The sequence below is a fragment of the Gorilla gorilla genome, chromosome 5 (assembly GCF_029281585.2).
Source record: "Gorilla gorilla gorilla isolate KB3781 chromosome 5, NHGRI_mGorGor1-v2.1_pri, whole genome shotgun sequence".
Classification (NCBI taxonomy): domain Eukaryota; kingdom Metazoa; phylum Chordata; class Mammalia; order Primates; family Hominidae; genus Gorilla; species Gorilla gorilla.
Genome location: NC_073229.2, coordinates 125,023,755 through 125,040,560, shown reverse-complemented (window position 1 = coordinate 125,040,560; position 16,806 = coordinate 125,023,755). Strand labels below are relative to the sequence as shown.

Below are 16,806 nucleotides of genomic sequence, written 5' to 3'. Positions count from 1 at the left end.
CATCACATGAAACAAATCAACTTCACATGATAGGTCATTTCATATTTGGAGAGAGTCCAGTAGTTTTCTCTCTTCTAGGTGAGTCCTGGAAGGTTTAATCAATACTTCTTCACTTGCCCTGTTTTTGAGTTCTCTTCATCATTTTGCTCTTCCCTGATATAATGCCAGCTTGATTAAAGTCTTCTTCAAATGCTGAACACAGCACTTCAGAGGTGGTCTGACCAGTAAAGAGAATAACTGGATCACTATTGGCTGCCTCTACAAAACAGTTCTACCAGGCATCGGGGCACATTACCTTGAGGAAGCGGGAATGGCAGAAGAGAGACACAACAAACATATTAACTCATACTGTCTTTGCATTGTTGGCTTTTAGTCTAGAACTCTTTGCAGATAAACCACACAATTCTTTAGGTTAGTTTTTCTTCGTATCTTCCTATCTTTTCAATCGAGTTAGGGAATCTTTGGGCTTTCTGTTTTTGGAGGAGGTCTTCTGACCGAAGGGCCGACTTGCAGAGATCACTTTGAGGGAACTAAGCTGAGAATCCAGAAAGCTTATGGAAAACAGGCCTTGACACCAGAGAACCATGTATACTCTCTAGCAGCCAGAGGGCTTTGGCTGAAAACGACGATAGCAACTACCTGTTTCTTCATTCAAATTGCTCTCCTTTCCTTTACCTTTAACAGGAATTATTTCCTCCACATATTTACCTTACAGAAAAGGGCGGGGAGAAGACGCGGCAGACTGAAGTAAATGCAGGGAAAAAACTCACAGGTAGAGAGGTCGAGACGGCAGGCCTGGCCCGTTGCGGGCAGCCAGGGTAAAGCGGAGCGTCCCGCTCCCGCCCTGGGGCGCATCCTCGCCGCCGCCGGGACCTTCCGCCTCTGCTCCTCCGAACCCAGAGGACTAGAGGCTGGAGGCGGGAGGCGGAGCGGCGCGCGCACGCGGGCGGGGCGCAGGGCCCGGAGTCGACGAGTCGACGTGCCGACGTTGGCGCTGCAGCGGGGCGGTGACGTGTAGGCCGGCGCCAGCTCCACTCTGTCCCTCCTCGCCGAGTCTGTGCGTCTGTGCGTCTGTCTGTCTGACTGATGGTCCTCGCACGCGGTTCCCTGTGACTGGGCGCGACCCCGGCAAGCGCGGCTTGGAGGGCGGACGGGGCGCGGCGGTACAGCTGCCCGCTCGCATCTTTGGCCCTGCGCTCAGCTCCTCACCCGGCGTGGGAAGTTAAAGTAAAACCGAAAGGGAAGAAGGCGCGGTGGCAAGAGCTGACAGAGTGATGGGAAACGCGTGAGCCGGACCGAGAGGTGAGGAGGTGGAGGTGGAGGTGGGAGGACGAGAAGGGTCGCCGCGGCCAGGGGAGCTGGCTGGAGGCGGGGACGGCGGGGCGGGCTACGCGACCCGCCAGAGATTCTCTTCCTGCCTCCGGGGCAAGTCCCGACCTGTCATCCTTTTCGGTGGCTTGAGGTCGAGTCCGGGGTCTCGCAACAATACCGCCCATTCCTAGAGTTTGTAGGTGGGGTTGGAGATAGAAAACTTAACCTAAGCTACATATTGTCCAAGTGTTAAGCCACAACGTGACCAGATGAGGTGGTTTTTCTGTCCCATGCATGGGTAATTTGTTTTCTTTTTTTCTGTTACAAAGCCTTGATAACTTCGTTTTCTTCACGTAGATTTGGGGAAAGAAATCTTCCTCATATTTTTCCCCCAACACACTGGAAAGTAAATAGGTGGCTGACCGTGGTGGATTGTGGGTGAATTTCGCAATCAAGGAGCCTATAATGTCATTTTGAAATAAATAAATGTGTATGTGGGTGCTAGGGAGGTTCTGTGAGTACTGGGCAGTCATTTCAAATAGGTTTCTTATAAATTAACTTACTCATGGAATGCAGTGTGCTAATGGTATTTGCTATTCTTTGGTTTAAAAGAAGCATAATTCTAGGGGCTGGTAAAAGTTTGATGTGTTGTCACTTGTGCATTCAAACTCATGGTTACGTTTTCTTTCTTTCCCTAAGTTAGGTTAGATTGATAGCCATTTTCTCCGTCACCAGATTTTATGTTTCATAGATTGAAATCCTTTTTCTGATTCTCAAAGTTCTCAAAAGTTGAGAATTAAGCTTTTGGTTTTACTATGGATTGTGCTCCAGTTTATGTTGTCTCTTTTTTTTAATGATGGTTATAATAGTCTTGCATGAGAAAAATGATCCTTAAAGATGCTCTTAAGCTTAGGCTAAATAATCCTATTTATATGAGAAATTAATTTTTCATGGTTCAGCTTTCTTGATCCCTGCTTAACAGTTTTTCGTCATTCATTCATTCAAGTCTTCCTATGTGTCAAACGCTGGGCTAGGCCTAGGAGAGCAAGAGAGAGACAATCTCTGTGCTCATGAACTTTCTATAATCCAGCAGCCTCCTTTTAAGAGAGAATCTTGACTAGGGTTTTTTCTCATGCCATGGATCTGTAGGTGACCAAAATAAAGCTTTTAAAAGAAAAAGTTATTGTCAATGTATATATGTAATTGGCATTGAAAGAGGAACAGATGATCTTGCTTTAACAGCATTATTTGATATTGCCTTTGATCAAAAAGTAGTATATGTACCAGTGGTTTGCCATTTCAGAAGAGTAAGTTTTTCTTTTTCAAAGCTTGTTTAAATATAAAGTTCACAGTTCTACCTCAGTTTCTACCTCAAAAAAAATAAATAAATAAAAAGCTTTTTCTTTTGAAGTAGAAATCAGTTTCTTTCCAGTCTTCGCTTTGGTCTGATTGATCTCCTGTGTATCTCTGGAACGCCTAGGCTCATGCAGTCCCCCTGCATCGGCCTCCCAAAGTGCTGGGATTACGGGCCTCATTTTGCCTTTTTGTATGCTAATGAATTGACTAAGAATTTTGTCTTTGCTAGCTGGCTGCTCCTAGTAGCTTCAGGATGGGGGCTGGTTACCAGAAAGATCAAGGAATTATTAGAAGGTTGGGACTTTCATCCCCACCCCCTAACTGCTTAGGGAGGTGAGAGAGGGGCTGAAGATTAAGTTGATCACCAGTGGCCAAAGAGTTTAATCAATTATGCCTATGTAGTGAAGCCTCCATAAAAACTCAAAATGACAGGGTTCATAAAGCTTCTGAAAGCTGAACATGTGGAGATTCCTTGAGGTGGTGTGCCCAGGAAGTACTTGGAAGTTCTGCATGGAAATTCCCTTCCCTTATAAATTACCCTATCCTATGTATCTATTCATCTGTATCCTTTGTAATATCCTTTATAATAAATTGGTAAATGTGTTTCCCTGAGTTCTGTGAACCACTCTAGCAAATTAACCGAACCCAAGGAGGGGGGTCATGTAATCCCCAATTTATAGCTGGTCAGTCAGAAGTACAGATAAAAAAGCCTGGAGCTTGTAATTGGCATCAGAAGTGGTGGGCAGTCTTGTGGGATTGGGCCTTCAATCTGTGGGATATGACAGTATCTCTAGATAGTGTCAGAAATGAATTGGAGAACACTCATCTGATGTCTGCTGCAGAAGTGATTGCTTGCTTGGTGCATGGGGAGAAACTCATACACATTTTTCACAGACATCTTCTGTGTTGATGGTTGTGGTGTGAGAGCAGAGGAAAAACGGTTTAAGTTTTTTCCACTCTCACAAGAGGGCAGGCGTAAATTCCTTCAGTCTGCCTTCCAGAGGCTCATGGATTAGGGTGGAATGAGAATTTTGTCTTTCAGACATAATCTGTGCTAGGCCCTTTTCCACTGGACTTTCGTGGGAAGAGTTATAATACATACTGCCTAATATGTGCTGGGTCTGTTCCACATTTTCTTGTGCTCGTTTGATCTTTGTGGGATATTCTGGAATTTTCTTTTTGACTATGCTTGTCCTTATCTGGTGTTAAAATATTTTTTTTTATTTGTTTTCCCAAGGACATTTAAAGGAAAAGCCTTCCTTATCCTGTGCTAAAAGTAAAATTAACACAACTTTTGGGGGGAATATTCTGAATATAAAGACTAATCTGCTTTATAGTTATGAGCCTGTCCAGGATTTTTTTCCCCCACCTGTGAATGGGAAACCTAGTTAGAGGATAAGTTAGAGAATAAGAGCCCCATAGAAATTTTGTTGTTTTTAACCATTATATATTTTGTATTGTGTGAAAAGTGTTTATGTATTTTATTATTTTTGTCATGCTTTCTCTGTTCTGCATGCTTCAGATGTGTTTCCTAACTTGATTGAGAACTATTCAGGAGCAATTGCTTCTTGCTTAAGAATGAGTTAGCATCTAAAGTGAACTTGTTAGGTGGAAACTGTGAATAGCTAAGATTACCTTTGAGAATCCCTTAAAAGGACATCAAGTTGGCATAACATGCTGTCTCTCAGCATGTCCTACACAGCCATGTTTTTCATCCTGACTTGGAATGTATCAGTTTCTTTAGATGAACTCCCAGTGAAAAAGTTGCTCTGTGTTTGGTCACCACCTTGTATGTTTTTTAAAAAAAGAGAAAAAGTGTTAAAAACTAGAGTCATGCAATGCAGCAAGATGCTCACATTTTGAGATGCATGTGGTGATTGAAACAGACTAAAAGAGCAAGATTCTTGTTGTCCATCCCCCATTCACTCTGGAGCAGATATTCAATACCTGAAATGGTAAGCAGAATCTCTAGTAATTATTGTTTTTGTCTGTCTCTGCCTTCCTTTTTTTGGCCTACAGTGTTTGGTAGATTCAAGAAAGTTAAATGTGCCTAGACTCTGCTGTATGAACCAATTGATGGTAATAAGGTTTAATACAAGTAAGAAATTAAATTATCTTTAGGATTTACCATGAAAAAATCACCCCCTTTTGAAATCGCATAATGGAGGATTATAAATATGTGTCGACGATGGTTATTTTCTGAGTTCTGATCTTGCTAATGTTAACAATATCACAACTCAATTTTTAAAAAAGACACAATAAAATATAAATATTCTTATTCACTGTTTAATATTTATTCACTGTTCATTTTTCAAGGTGTGGTTTGTGGGTACAAGATTCTATTTTAAGTACTGAAATCTTAAATTCTAATTTTACTCCATTTACAACCTACTCCTTCATGTCAGTGTTTTTATCCCTTAATCTGCAGTATATCACTTTGACTATTTTTGTCCCTTTAATAATTCCCTAGTATCCGTAATTGCCAGTAACTAAGTGCTGACTTTAAACTTATTAGGAAATACAGTTTGGCTGTTTTGGAGATCTTTTCATTTGTTTATAATGAAAAAATACAGTAACTATCTTTTCCTAAAGTTGCTATCAAGCAGTCAGACCATCTTTAGAGTTTAGAAACACAGGTTTGGTTTAAGAAGAATAAACATTACAATTTTAAATGTAGTACTTCAGAATAGTGTGTACTGGAATTCTAGCTCACTGATTATTGGTTAATATCATCTTGCAAAAGGAAATATGCTACCATCAGTTTAGTTTTCTCCTTATTTGGAATGTAAAAAAGGGCAGTTACATTTTTAAGACTTTCTTTTTACCTGTACGTATGTTTAATTAACAATTTAAAGATTTGTTCAGATAGCCACAGCCAGTACTTCTGACGAACAGAAGTAGGCTTTTAGGGTTTCAATCCTTTAGAAATTATATTTGTTCTGGGGCATTAAATATTTATTATTAGCAGAATTTTTCATTTATATATTTGTCATTTAGTGGACCATATTAAATGTGGAGTAAAAATTAGTAAGGTAAAAATTGATATGTAGGCCAGTTTTTCTTAATCCTTATTCACTGTGATCTTACCAGAAATTTTAACTATCAATGTTATAATTCATCTTTAAGACCTCCTAGTTGAACGTCTTTTCCTTTCATCTAGGCCTAAAGTTAAGCACTTAATAACCCTTATCATTTAGGCTTCATTGTCCCACTGCCTCTGTGTTACAAAACCTTAACCCTGGTTCACACCAACCTTTGTTCCTATGCCAGATTATTGCCACCTTAAATTGTTTGCAGTATGAACTTAGCATTCATTGCTACCTGAAAAATATTTCTTCTATTATTGTGGGTGGTAAGTTCAGACATTTGCCTCTGTTAGAAAAAATCCCACCTCATCACCTGTTTGAACAGTCTCAGCATATCTCAAATAAAATCAGAGTCATTTTGGTGGAACTCCCTTTTACCATGTTTTTCTCTCGTCATTCACCCTTTGCTTAACCATGTTATAACCATATGCACTTCCACTCATCCTTCCTTCCGTACTCCTTCATCTATCCAAGTCTCTCTAGACCTATGCTTTTGTTGTCATTCTCGCCTGCATTCTCAGACACCCTACTCCATCAGTCACAGTCTTTCTCCTGATGGCTCAACTTTTCCTTCTCTTTGCTCTCCCCTGATTATGATAAAATCATGATCAACTCTATCCTGTATTTTCAGAAACTCTTAAACCACATTATTTCAGTATTTCCTACTTTTTCTCCTTTTCTTTCTCATTTTCTTGAAAGAATAGCATGTACCCATTTGTAGGGTTTTTTGTTTGTTTGTTTGTTTTTTCCCTATTTTCTCCCTTTGCGTTTATCCTTCAACTCACTGAGATTTAGCTTCTACCATTTTTGGAAACTAGGTGTGCTAGTCATCTAGGACCGCAGAGTGGCTGAGTACAGTGGACTGTATCATGTCATTTGAAACTTTCTTTTCTGTTGTCATATCACTGTTTCCATATGACAACTAATTTGTGGATCACTTTCTTAGAACTCTGTTCTTAACTCTCTACTGTCTACTTCCAAGAGGCCTTTAGGGGTGGAGTGCATGAATGGGCATTCATGCAGCTTTTGAAATGGAGTACAAAATGTTGTTTATATGTATGTATGTCTGTTTTCTTAGGAAGAGGGTCCATGGGCTTATGTATATTTGACTTAAACAATATTATGTTCATCCATGGTTTTAACTATGATGAAGTGATAACATGAAATTCTGGATTTCCAGCCCAGACCTCTGATAGGAAATCCAAAACCATATGCCCCACTTGATAGCCCATAATTAAAGTTTTCCAAAACAGAATTATCATTCCTCTTCCTGATGCCCTCTATACATATAGACTCCTCCACTCTTCAACATTTCCTAAGCCAGAAATTTGAGTGTCCTGCTCCTTTCTCCTTCTTTAAATCCTATTCCACATTGATTCTGTCTTCCAAGTATACTGATCTCCTAAATCCATCCTTTTATGCGTTTCCCTGGCTTAATTCTATCCTCTCTGTCTTTCAGTTGGTTTATTGAAATAACTTTCCAACTGGTTTGCCTGTGTCCTGTTTGACCCCACCTTGACAGTTCACCACATGTAAATCTGAGTAATTTTTCTGTAACATGTTAGTATTTTTTCAGTGATTCTGATTATCAGAATGAAAAGTGCTTAATTTGAGACATGTTGTTTGGTCTCTGCTTACATTTTTAGGTCTTATTTCATCAGTTTCCAAATGCATATTCTGTAGGGGTTTTAAAAGTAATTAAGTCTGTTATTTTGGCTTTCCCCCTCATAGTTTACCTCTTGTAATAACCTTGTCTAGGTCCTTTAAGTCTCAGCTCAAGCTCAGCTTCCTTCTTTATATCTAGTGCCCTCCCACCCCTTTAGATGCTCCTTCCCTGTCTTCCTACAGTTATAGCTGCATAATTATTGCAACTATTTTTCTTTCTTCCCAACCATACTGTAAGCTCATCATTGAGGGCAAGTGCAATCATATCAAAATGTTTTTCTTTTTTTAATCTCTAGAGCCTCATAAAATATCTAATATATGGTGGGTGATCTATAAATATTTGCTTAGTAAATGAATAACATAATATTTAAAATTTGTTTTCTCAATTTGACCTTTATACATTTCAAATACAACTTAAAGGGAATCTTTTTCCTGGTACAAAATACAATGAGTTTTTTTTTTTTTTTTTTTTTTTTTTTGAGACAGAGTCTTGCTCTGTTGCCAGGCTGGAATGCAATGGTGCGATCTCTGCTCACTGCAACCTCTGCCTCCCGGGTTCAAGTGATTCTCCTGCCTCAGCCTCCTTAGTAGCTGGGACTACAGGCGCGCACCACCACGCCCAACTAATTTCTGTATTTTTAGTAGAGACGGGGTGTCACCATGTTGGCCAGGATGGTCTCAATCTCTTGACCTCGTGATCCGCCTGCCTCGGCCTCCCAAAGTGCTGGGATTACAGGTGTCAGCCACTGCGCCCAGCCTAAAATACAATGAGTTTTGAGGAACTGTAAACTTCATTAACATCCAGTGCCTAGCCCAGATCCTAGTAGATAGGAGAAACTCAAATATTTGTGTATAAATGATTTATAGATAACAATGAACTAATGAGCTGTTACATTTTTAGTGTTGCTCATTCAACCTGGGGAAGAAAACACATCAAATAAAAATAGCAAATCTGGTAATGTGCTTTGCTTCATTCCCTTAACAAGCATAATTTCATGCCGATTATTTTGATAAGATCTCGGGGAGCTTTATTTGATGTGTTTCCAGGATTTGTTTCAAGATTTAGAGCTATTTTTAGCAGTTTTTGTAGTGCTGGCTTGGTAGTGGCGTGTTCTGACATTTGTTTGCCTAAAAAGACTGTACCATCCCTTCATTTACGAAGCTTAGTTTTGCTGGATACTAAATTCTTGGCTGATAATTGTTTTGTTTAAGGAGGCTGAAGATAGGGCTCCAATCCCTTCTAGCTTGTAGAGTTTCTGCTGAGAAATATGCTGTTAATATGATAGGTTTTCCTTTATAGGTTACCGGGTGTTTCTGCCTCACAGCTCATAAGATTCCTTCCTTCATATTAACTTTAGATAACCTGATGATGGTGTGCCTAGGCGATGATCTTTTTGTGATGAATTTCCCAGATGTTCTTTGAATGTCTTGTATTTGAATGTCTAGGTCTCTAGCAAGGCTGGGGGAGTTTTCTTAGATTATTCCCCCAAATATGTTTTCCAAACGTTTAGATTTCTCTTCTTCCTCAGGAACGCTGACTATTCTTAGGTTTGGTAATTTAACATAATCCCAGACCTCTTGGGGGCTTTGTTCATATTTTCTTATTCTTTTTTATTTGCCTTTGTTGGATTGGGTTAATTAGAAAACCTTGTCTTCGAGCTCTGAAGATCTGCTTGTTCAATTTTATTGCTGAGACTTTCCAGAGGATTTTGCATTTCTATAAATGTGTCTGTTGTTTCCTGAAGTTTCATTTCTTATTTATGTTGTCTATGTCACTGAAGATTTCTCCCTTCATTTCTTGTTTATTTTATTTATTTATTTATTTATTTATTTTAATTTCCATAAATTGGGCTTTGCCTTTCTCTGGTGCTTCCTTGATTAGCTTAATAACTGGCCTTCTGAATTCTTTTTCAGGTAAATCAGGGATTTCTTCTTGGTTTGGATCCATTGTTGGTGAGCTACTGTGATTTTTTGGGGGGGTGTTAAAGAACCATGTTTTGTCATATTACCAGTGTTAGGTTTCTGGTTCTTCTCATTTGGGTAGGGTCTGTCAGAGAGAAGGTCTAGGACTCAAGGCTGTTGTTCAGATTATTTTGTCCCACGGGGTGTTCCCTTGATGATATTCTCCCCCTTTTCCTAGGGATATGGCTTCCTGAGAGCCAAGCTATAGTGATTGTTATCTCTCTTCTGGATCTAGCCATTCAGCAGGTCTACCAGGCTTTAGGCTGGTACTGGGGGTTGTCTACACAGAGACCTGTGATGTGAACTGTCTGTGGGTCTCTCAGTCATGGATACCAGCACAGTATTTGGGGTATATCCTGGGTCCTGCAGGAGCAATCTGCTTCCTTCAGAAGGTCTGTGGGTTCTCTTGGCTTTCCTGATTTATTCCTGCCGTCATTCTGGAGCAAGAGTTTACAGTGCAAGACTCCACACGCTGCTCTGTCAGAGTGGGAGCTGCAGTCTAGTCCTGCCTCCCGTCTGCCATGATCCCCCCTCCCCCTTTTTTTTTTTTTCTACTCAGGTCTCAGGGAGCTTTAAAGTTTTCAGTTACTGTAGTTTGTAACAATATGACCTCATTACCGAATCCTAATATTAGATCTCTTCTTAGAGGTTGAGTGTATTATCTTGTTAGGATTTGCTAGGTTTGTGAGTTAGAATAAAAATGAAGTCTTGCTTTCTACTTTTTAAAAAAGAAAGGCACAGAGGATTCGGGACATTACTGTGATGTATATAAAAATGGTGAAAGTAGTGGTCCCAAGTACCCCATTAATTTGTAAGACCATGCCAGAGGCACAGTATTAATACATCATGTTTCTTGTTCTGATGCTACATTTTGAAAGCACTAACTTGTGTGGTAAAAGGTAGGTTCTAAGTTCTGAGGCAGAGTATGTTTAGTTTACTATCAGAGCCCTTCTTTAAAGACTTGACTAAATTTAGTTATCTTGAATACATTTTTGCAGTGTCTCAGTGTGGGTAGAAAATAAAAATCCCAATGCTTTGGCATCCATTGTATACCTTACTTCCTCTCTATGGATGACATGTACAGTGTACATACATACTGTGTACTGTGTACAAACATACTGTGTATTGTGTACAATTCTTGGGAGAATTGAGAAAAAGTCAAGTCACTTTCAATAAGAGAGTTGTATTCTCTTACAGACACCCGTTGAGAAAGGCTGGTAGGAGCCAGGCTATGCACTGAATTCAGGCCATGGATTTCTGTCACCCAGGCTGACTGCACAGGCACGATCATGGCTTACTGCAGCCTTGACCTTCTGGGCTCAAGCAATTCTCCCACCTCAGCCTCCTGAGTAGCTGGGACTACAGGCGCATGCCACTTGCCTGGCTTTTTAAAATTTTTTTGTTGAGTTGGGGGTTTCACTGTGTTGCCCAGGCTGGTCTCAAACTCCTGGCCTCAAGCAATCCACCTGGCTTGGCCCCAAAGTGCTGGGATTACAGGTGTGAACCACTGTGCCTGGCCCCCAGTCCATGGATTTCTTAATAGATGAATTTCTTCATTGGCCATTATTGGCTTGAGACCAAATTAAGCAGTGATTTAAGAATAAAAGACATTGGCTAGGCATGGTGGCTCACACCTGTAATCCCAGCACTTTAGGAGGCCGAGGCGGGTGGATCACGAGGTCAGGAGTTTGAAGCCAGGCTGACCAACATGAGGAAGCCCCATCTCTGCTAAAAATACCAAAATTAGCCGGGCGTGGTGGTGCATACCTGTAATCCCAGCTACTCGGGAGGCTGAGGCAGAAGAATTGCTTGAATCTGGGAGGTGGAGGTTGCAGTGAGCCGAGATCACGCCACTGCACTCCAGCCTTGTCAACAAACTGAGACTCCGTCTCAAAAGAAAAAAAAAAAAAGAATAAAAGACATCATCTCTAAGACGGTGATTCTCAACTACGATCCTTGACCTGCTGCATCATCTGCAACGTTGTTGGAAATGTAAATTTTCAAACCTCATCTCAGTGCCATCTGATCTGCTGAATTGGAATATTGGGGTGAAGAGAGTAAGGTGGTAGGGCTCAGCCAGTTTGTTTTTCAAGAAGCCCTGCAGGTAGTTTCAATATATAATAAAGTTTGAGAATCTCTGCTCTGTGCTGTCCACTGACTCTTGCTTTCATTTTTTTCTTCCAAATGCTCCAGGAAGTATGTTATCTAGTGTTAGAAAAATCCAGATGTGATTCCCTGAATCATCTTATTTCCATGCTCTCCTGAATTCACTCCCAACAGGTAGTTGAAATCTGAAGTCAGCTAACTTAGAAGTTTATTTGTAAGTTGGATCATTTGACTTCTCTGTTTAAAATTCTCCAATGTGATGTAGAGAGTCCAACTGTTTTTTCCCCAGCTGTCCTCATACCAGTTCTTTACTGATTTGCAGTGCAATCATGTTTGTTTTTAATACCTCATTTTTTTGTTTTTGATTTGTAATAACTATTTTGTTCAAAGAATGTGACCTCTATCAGGGATCAGTAAACAGATTTGGTCACCCTGAGCCCCAGAATGGGTTTTACACTTCTAAAGTGTCATTTTTAAAAAAGGAATGAATGTATGGCAGAGACTGCGCTTGCCAAACCTAATTTTTTTTTTTTTTTTTTTTTTGAGACAGACTCTCACTCTGTCACCCTAGCTGGAGTGCAGTGGGGCCATCTTGGCTCACTGCTACCTCTGCCTCCCAGGTTCAAGCGATTCTCATGCGTCAGCCTCCTGAGTAGCTGGGATTACAGGCGCCTGCCACCACGCCTGACTAATTTTTGTATTTTTATAGAGATGAGGTTTTGCCATGTTGGCCCGGTTGGTCTCAAACTCCTGATCTCAGCTGGTCTGCCCGCCTTGGCCTCCCAAAGTGGGGGGATTAGGCGTGAGCCACCACACCTGGCCTAAACCTAAATTTTTTACTACTCTCTTTTTGCATAAAAGTTTACTAACTTCCGACTTATATGACACTTATTCTTTGTAATTTGTTGAGACTTGCTTTATGGCCAAGTATACATAGATGATTTTTGAAACTGTTCAAGTGTACTTCAGAAGAATATGCATTTTTTAAAATCAAGTTCAGGTTTCTATATTTGTTCATTAAATCAGACTTAGTAATTGTACTCTTCAGGTTCTCTATATCTTTATTGATTTTTTATTTTGGAGGGAAGATTGGCTTGACCTGACAATAATTGAAGTATTTAAACTTTTACTTTGATGTTAGACTTGTCACTCTCTCCTTGAGGTCTATTTGTTTTATTTTGAGACTATCCTAGCAGTGCATACAAATTCAGAACTTTTAAGTCTTCTTAGTGAGCTTTATCTTATATTATTATGTAAAGAGGTTTTTTTGTAATCCCTCCCTAATACCTTTTGTTTTGAAGCCAATTTTGTCTGATCTGATATTTTTGATAGAGCCACCAGCTACATTTGGTTATTTGCAGGAAGATCTTATCCTATCCTTTCAGCCTTTCCTTTCCTATGTTTTCGGCGTAGCACTAGTGTTTAACTTTTTTGTTATTTTGCAGTTCATCCTGTCAATCTTTTGAGAGGTAAGTTTAATTTGTATTTATTGTGATTATTGATATATTTCAATTTGTTTTTATTTATCCTGCATTATCTATACTTAGTCTGTGACAGCATGCATGGGTTATTTCTTCAAGTCTTTTCCAGGTTATCACTTTTATTTTTAGCTGTTGCTTAACCCATCTGTTGATTGTTTTTAAATTTAACAAGTATATATTTTTATTTCTAAAAGTTGTATTTTCAAATCATCCTACTTGTATTTTATTATTCATTATTAAAAAATTTCTATTATAGTTGTTATAGATAGATATTTTGTATCTGATTATTCTAATATATAGGTCATAGATTTTTCCAAGTATTACCCTTTTTGATAACTTCAGGAATACAGTAGTCAAGAGGAACAGCAGGAGCAGAGAATAGTCTGAGACATTCTGTATGTCTCCCCTTTCCCAGTTCTTTCCTTCCCACGTTGGACATTTTGGTGTAGATAATTCTTAGTTGTTGGGGAGCTGTCCTCTGCATTTTATGTGTAGTAGCATCATTGGCCTCTATCCAGTAGAAATCAGTAGTCCCCTTCCACCTCCCTGACAGTTGTGACACCCAAAATATCTAAAATATTGCCAGATGTCACATGTGGGGCAAAATCATTCCTAGCTGGGATGTTTTAAAGACTTCACATAGCTTATGTGACATTCTTCAGGGAGCCGTGCCTTATAGATCTGTAGATAGTAGTTGTGTTATAATAAGCAATCTTAAACTAGTACAGTCCTCCAAGAGTCTTTCATAGATCAGGGCTCTCCTAATAGTAAATATTATTAATCTTTTTGCCTGGAAATTGTTTAGTCATCAGCCTGTTAAGGAGGAGATTAGACCAGGCCATCTGAATTCTCTCTTTCCCTGTATGTTCTTCCCCCTCATCAGCTGTTTTCTTTTCTGGCCTGTTGTCCAGTCTGTTACCATTTTTGCCTTTTCTTCATTTATCTTCCATTTATTCATTAACAGATACTTATTGAGTACCAAAAATATTCTGGTTCTGTTGTCTATTTGCTGGGGAGATTAGTAAAATAGAGATCTTTCTGTCATGAAGCTTACTTTTTGTGGGTTGAAACAACACATATGTTAGTAAATAAACAAGAAAGTGTCAAATATTACTTAGTGCTATAAAAAGAATTAAAATTTTGGGCTTTGATAGACAGCGACTGGGTCGCCTGTTTTAGATGGGGTGATTGGGAAAGGCTGCATCTTAGGAGGCATCTTTTAAGCCAAGAGTTCAGTGTAAAGCCAGCTATACGAACGTCAAGGGAAACCATTCCAAGCAGAGGAAACCACTGGAAAGTGGTGTAATTTGAAATCAGTGAGCATAAAACAAAATTAGGGAAAAAGATGAACAAGTGGTTTCATCTCTTTCAATATTATTGGCAGTAGTAATATAGTATTTGATGCCTGTACTTGGGAATCTACAGAACGCAATTTTGAGGAAATGTTTGTTTCTTTTTCCTTTCTCCAACCATAGCTAATGCTTTTTAAAAACAAAAAAACTTCATGGATAGAAAATATGTCAGGAGAATTTTTCAACGTTGATAACAATTGCTTTTTAACCAATTTTTTTCTTTTTTCTCTTGTACAAGCTAATTTGTTGAGTTTGATTACTTCTGCCACCTCTTCCGAACAGATAAATATCATCTTGTTTTGTTTCAGTTTCAGGTTTCTTGTTGTATGGATCACTGATTGAATAATAGATGGCTTTACCTCGTCTCACAGGAGCCTTGCGTTCCTTTTCAAATGTCACCAAGCAAGATAATTATAATGAAGAAGTGGCTGACTTAAAGGTAGATTTGTTAAAGGTAGAAATGTTGAACATTATTATAAACACAGACTATGGACAACTATTTGACATTCTTTTTCTCCATTCTATGTGGTTAACATGGAAGTTTTATCTTGTTTGGTGTGAGGCAAAGATGGAGAATGTGTATGCTGCTGTTTACTATGGGAATACTTACGTTTAGCATCTAAAACCATATTGTCAAGGGGAATAATCAGAACTATGATAATTGAATCCTTTGTTAATTTTTCTTTTGTTCAGCTCCCTACCACAGTTACGTTTGTAACTTAATCCTGTAATTTACCTCTGGATTATCTGAGTAAGTTTTTAGGTCTCTGGTAAAATTCTTATCAAATGAACAAAAGCAGTGTCTGTACCTTATGAGAAATATGAATGTTAATCTCTTGAACTCAGAGGCTGATCTCATAATTGATTTGTCATTATAATTGGTAAGAAAGGCATTTAAGACTTAAGAAACATTGTTATTTTAAAAGCTACTTTATGACTAAAACTTCAGAAATACATTTTAGTAAGAAACAAAAATTAAATGTACATGGACTGCCTTGACATTTATAGTAAAGACTGACCCCTGCGTTAGTAATTATGTTATGGAAAAGTTTCCTTATATAAGTTAATATTATAATAAATAATGCTAATGTTACCCTTCCTACAAATACAGGTAAATCTCACTAGGTCAAAAATGGGCAATTATCCACTTTGGAAGATCATTTTTGTTTTATCGAAGGAACTTCTTCAGTGTCTTTCCTGTATAGGTTCAATGACTACATTTTCTGAATTACAAATTAGGGCATGAGGTTTGGCAAGTAATTTCTTCTGATGGATAAACTTATATAAGTCTTAAAAAGGTATAAAATAAATTACATATGCAGTTACAAGTTTTAATATTATGGAAAAATTAAAAGCATATGATATCAAGACTTCCAGAAAATTCTAGACATGTACTTATAAGATACTTAAAGGAAAGATTCTTAGAAATGTCTCTGAATGTGGTTTATTAGTTTGCACAGAATAACAAAATACCGCAGATTAGGTGGCTTAAACAACAAAGATTTATTTTCTCATAGTTCTGTAGCTAGAAGTCCAAGATCAAGGTGTTGGCAGGCTTGGTTTCTTCTGAGGCTTCTCTGTGTGGCTTGCAGGTAAGGCAGCCTTTCTGCTGTGTCCTCACATGATTTGTCCTCTGTACAAGCACATCCCTGGTGTCTTTTTATGTGTCTAAATTTTGTTACAAGATCCATCAGATAATTAAGTCCCACCCTAATGGCTTTAACTTAATCACCCCCTTTAAGGCCCGATTTTCAAAGATAGTCACATTCTGAGGTACTGAAGGTTAGGGAATCCACATATGAATTTTGAGGGTATATATGCAGCCAATAATGTACAGATTCTGATCAGTTAGTAGATGTGATGATTTCACTACTGTGATGAATGAATGAACTTGTCATCTTTAAATTACTGTGGTTTCCTCCTGAATATGATTTTGAAGTACATAAATCTTCTGTTTCAAAAGGCACAAGAAACAAAAGAGTAAAAGCTGTAGCCATTCATGTCATTTGAATGTATTTTGGACATCTTTGAAATTATTTATCTCTAGGGCCAGGCGCTGTGGCTTACGCCTGTAATCCCAGCACTTTGGAAGACCTAGGCGGGTGGATCACTTGAGGTCATGACTTCGTGACCAGCCTGGCCAACATGGTGAAACCCCATCTCTACTAAAAGTACAAAAATCAGCCACGCATGGTGGTGGGCGCCTGTAATCCCAGCTACTCAGGAGGCTGAGGCAGGAGAATTGCTTGAACCTGGAAGACAGAGGTTTCAGTGAGCTGAGATTGTGCCACTGGACTCCAGCCTGGGTGACAGAGCGAGACTCCATCTCAAAAATAAATAAATAAATAAATAAATGAAATTATTTATCTCTAGGTTGCTGAAACTTGCAAAAAATATAACAGGTTTCATATAAATGTCACAGGGAAAGGGCAAATGTTTTAGAAGCTTAGCCATAATGTTGTGAATTTTATAGGCCTGAAGCTCTAT

The 16,806-nt window shown here is 39.0% G+C and overlaps 1 protein-coding gene across 3 annotated transcripts in view; it reads left to right on the top strand.

The window, feature by feature from the left end:
• The first annotated feature begins 996 nt into the window (after positions 1–996).
• ASCC3 (activating signal cointegrator 1 complex subunit 3) overlaps positions 997–16,806 on the top strand; it is a 382,658-nt gene continuing 366,848 nt past the window's right edge. Inside the window, exons 1-2 of one of the 3 annotated variants that reach the window (XM_004044455.5) lie at positions 997–1,302; positions 14,628–14,758. In XM_004044455.5, coding sequence (XP_004044503.4) covers positions 14,669–14,758 — 90 coding nt within the window. In that variant the 5' untranslated portion in view covers positions 997–1,302; positions 14,628–14,668. Of the gene's footprint in view, positions 1,303–14,627; positions 14,759–16,806 lie in introns of those variants that run through there. The other 2 variants (XM_004044454.5, XM_055391435.2) reach the window with 2 other exon arrangements.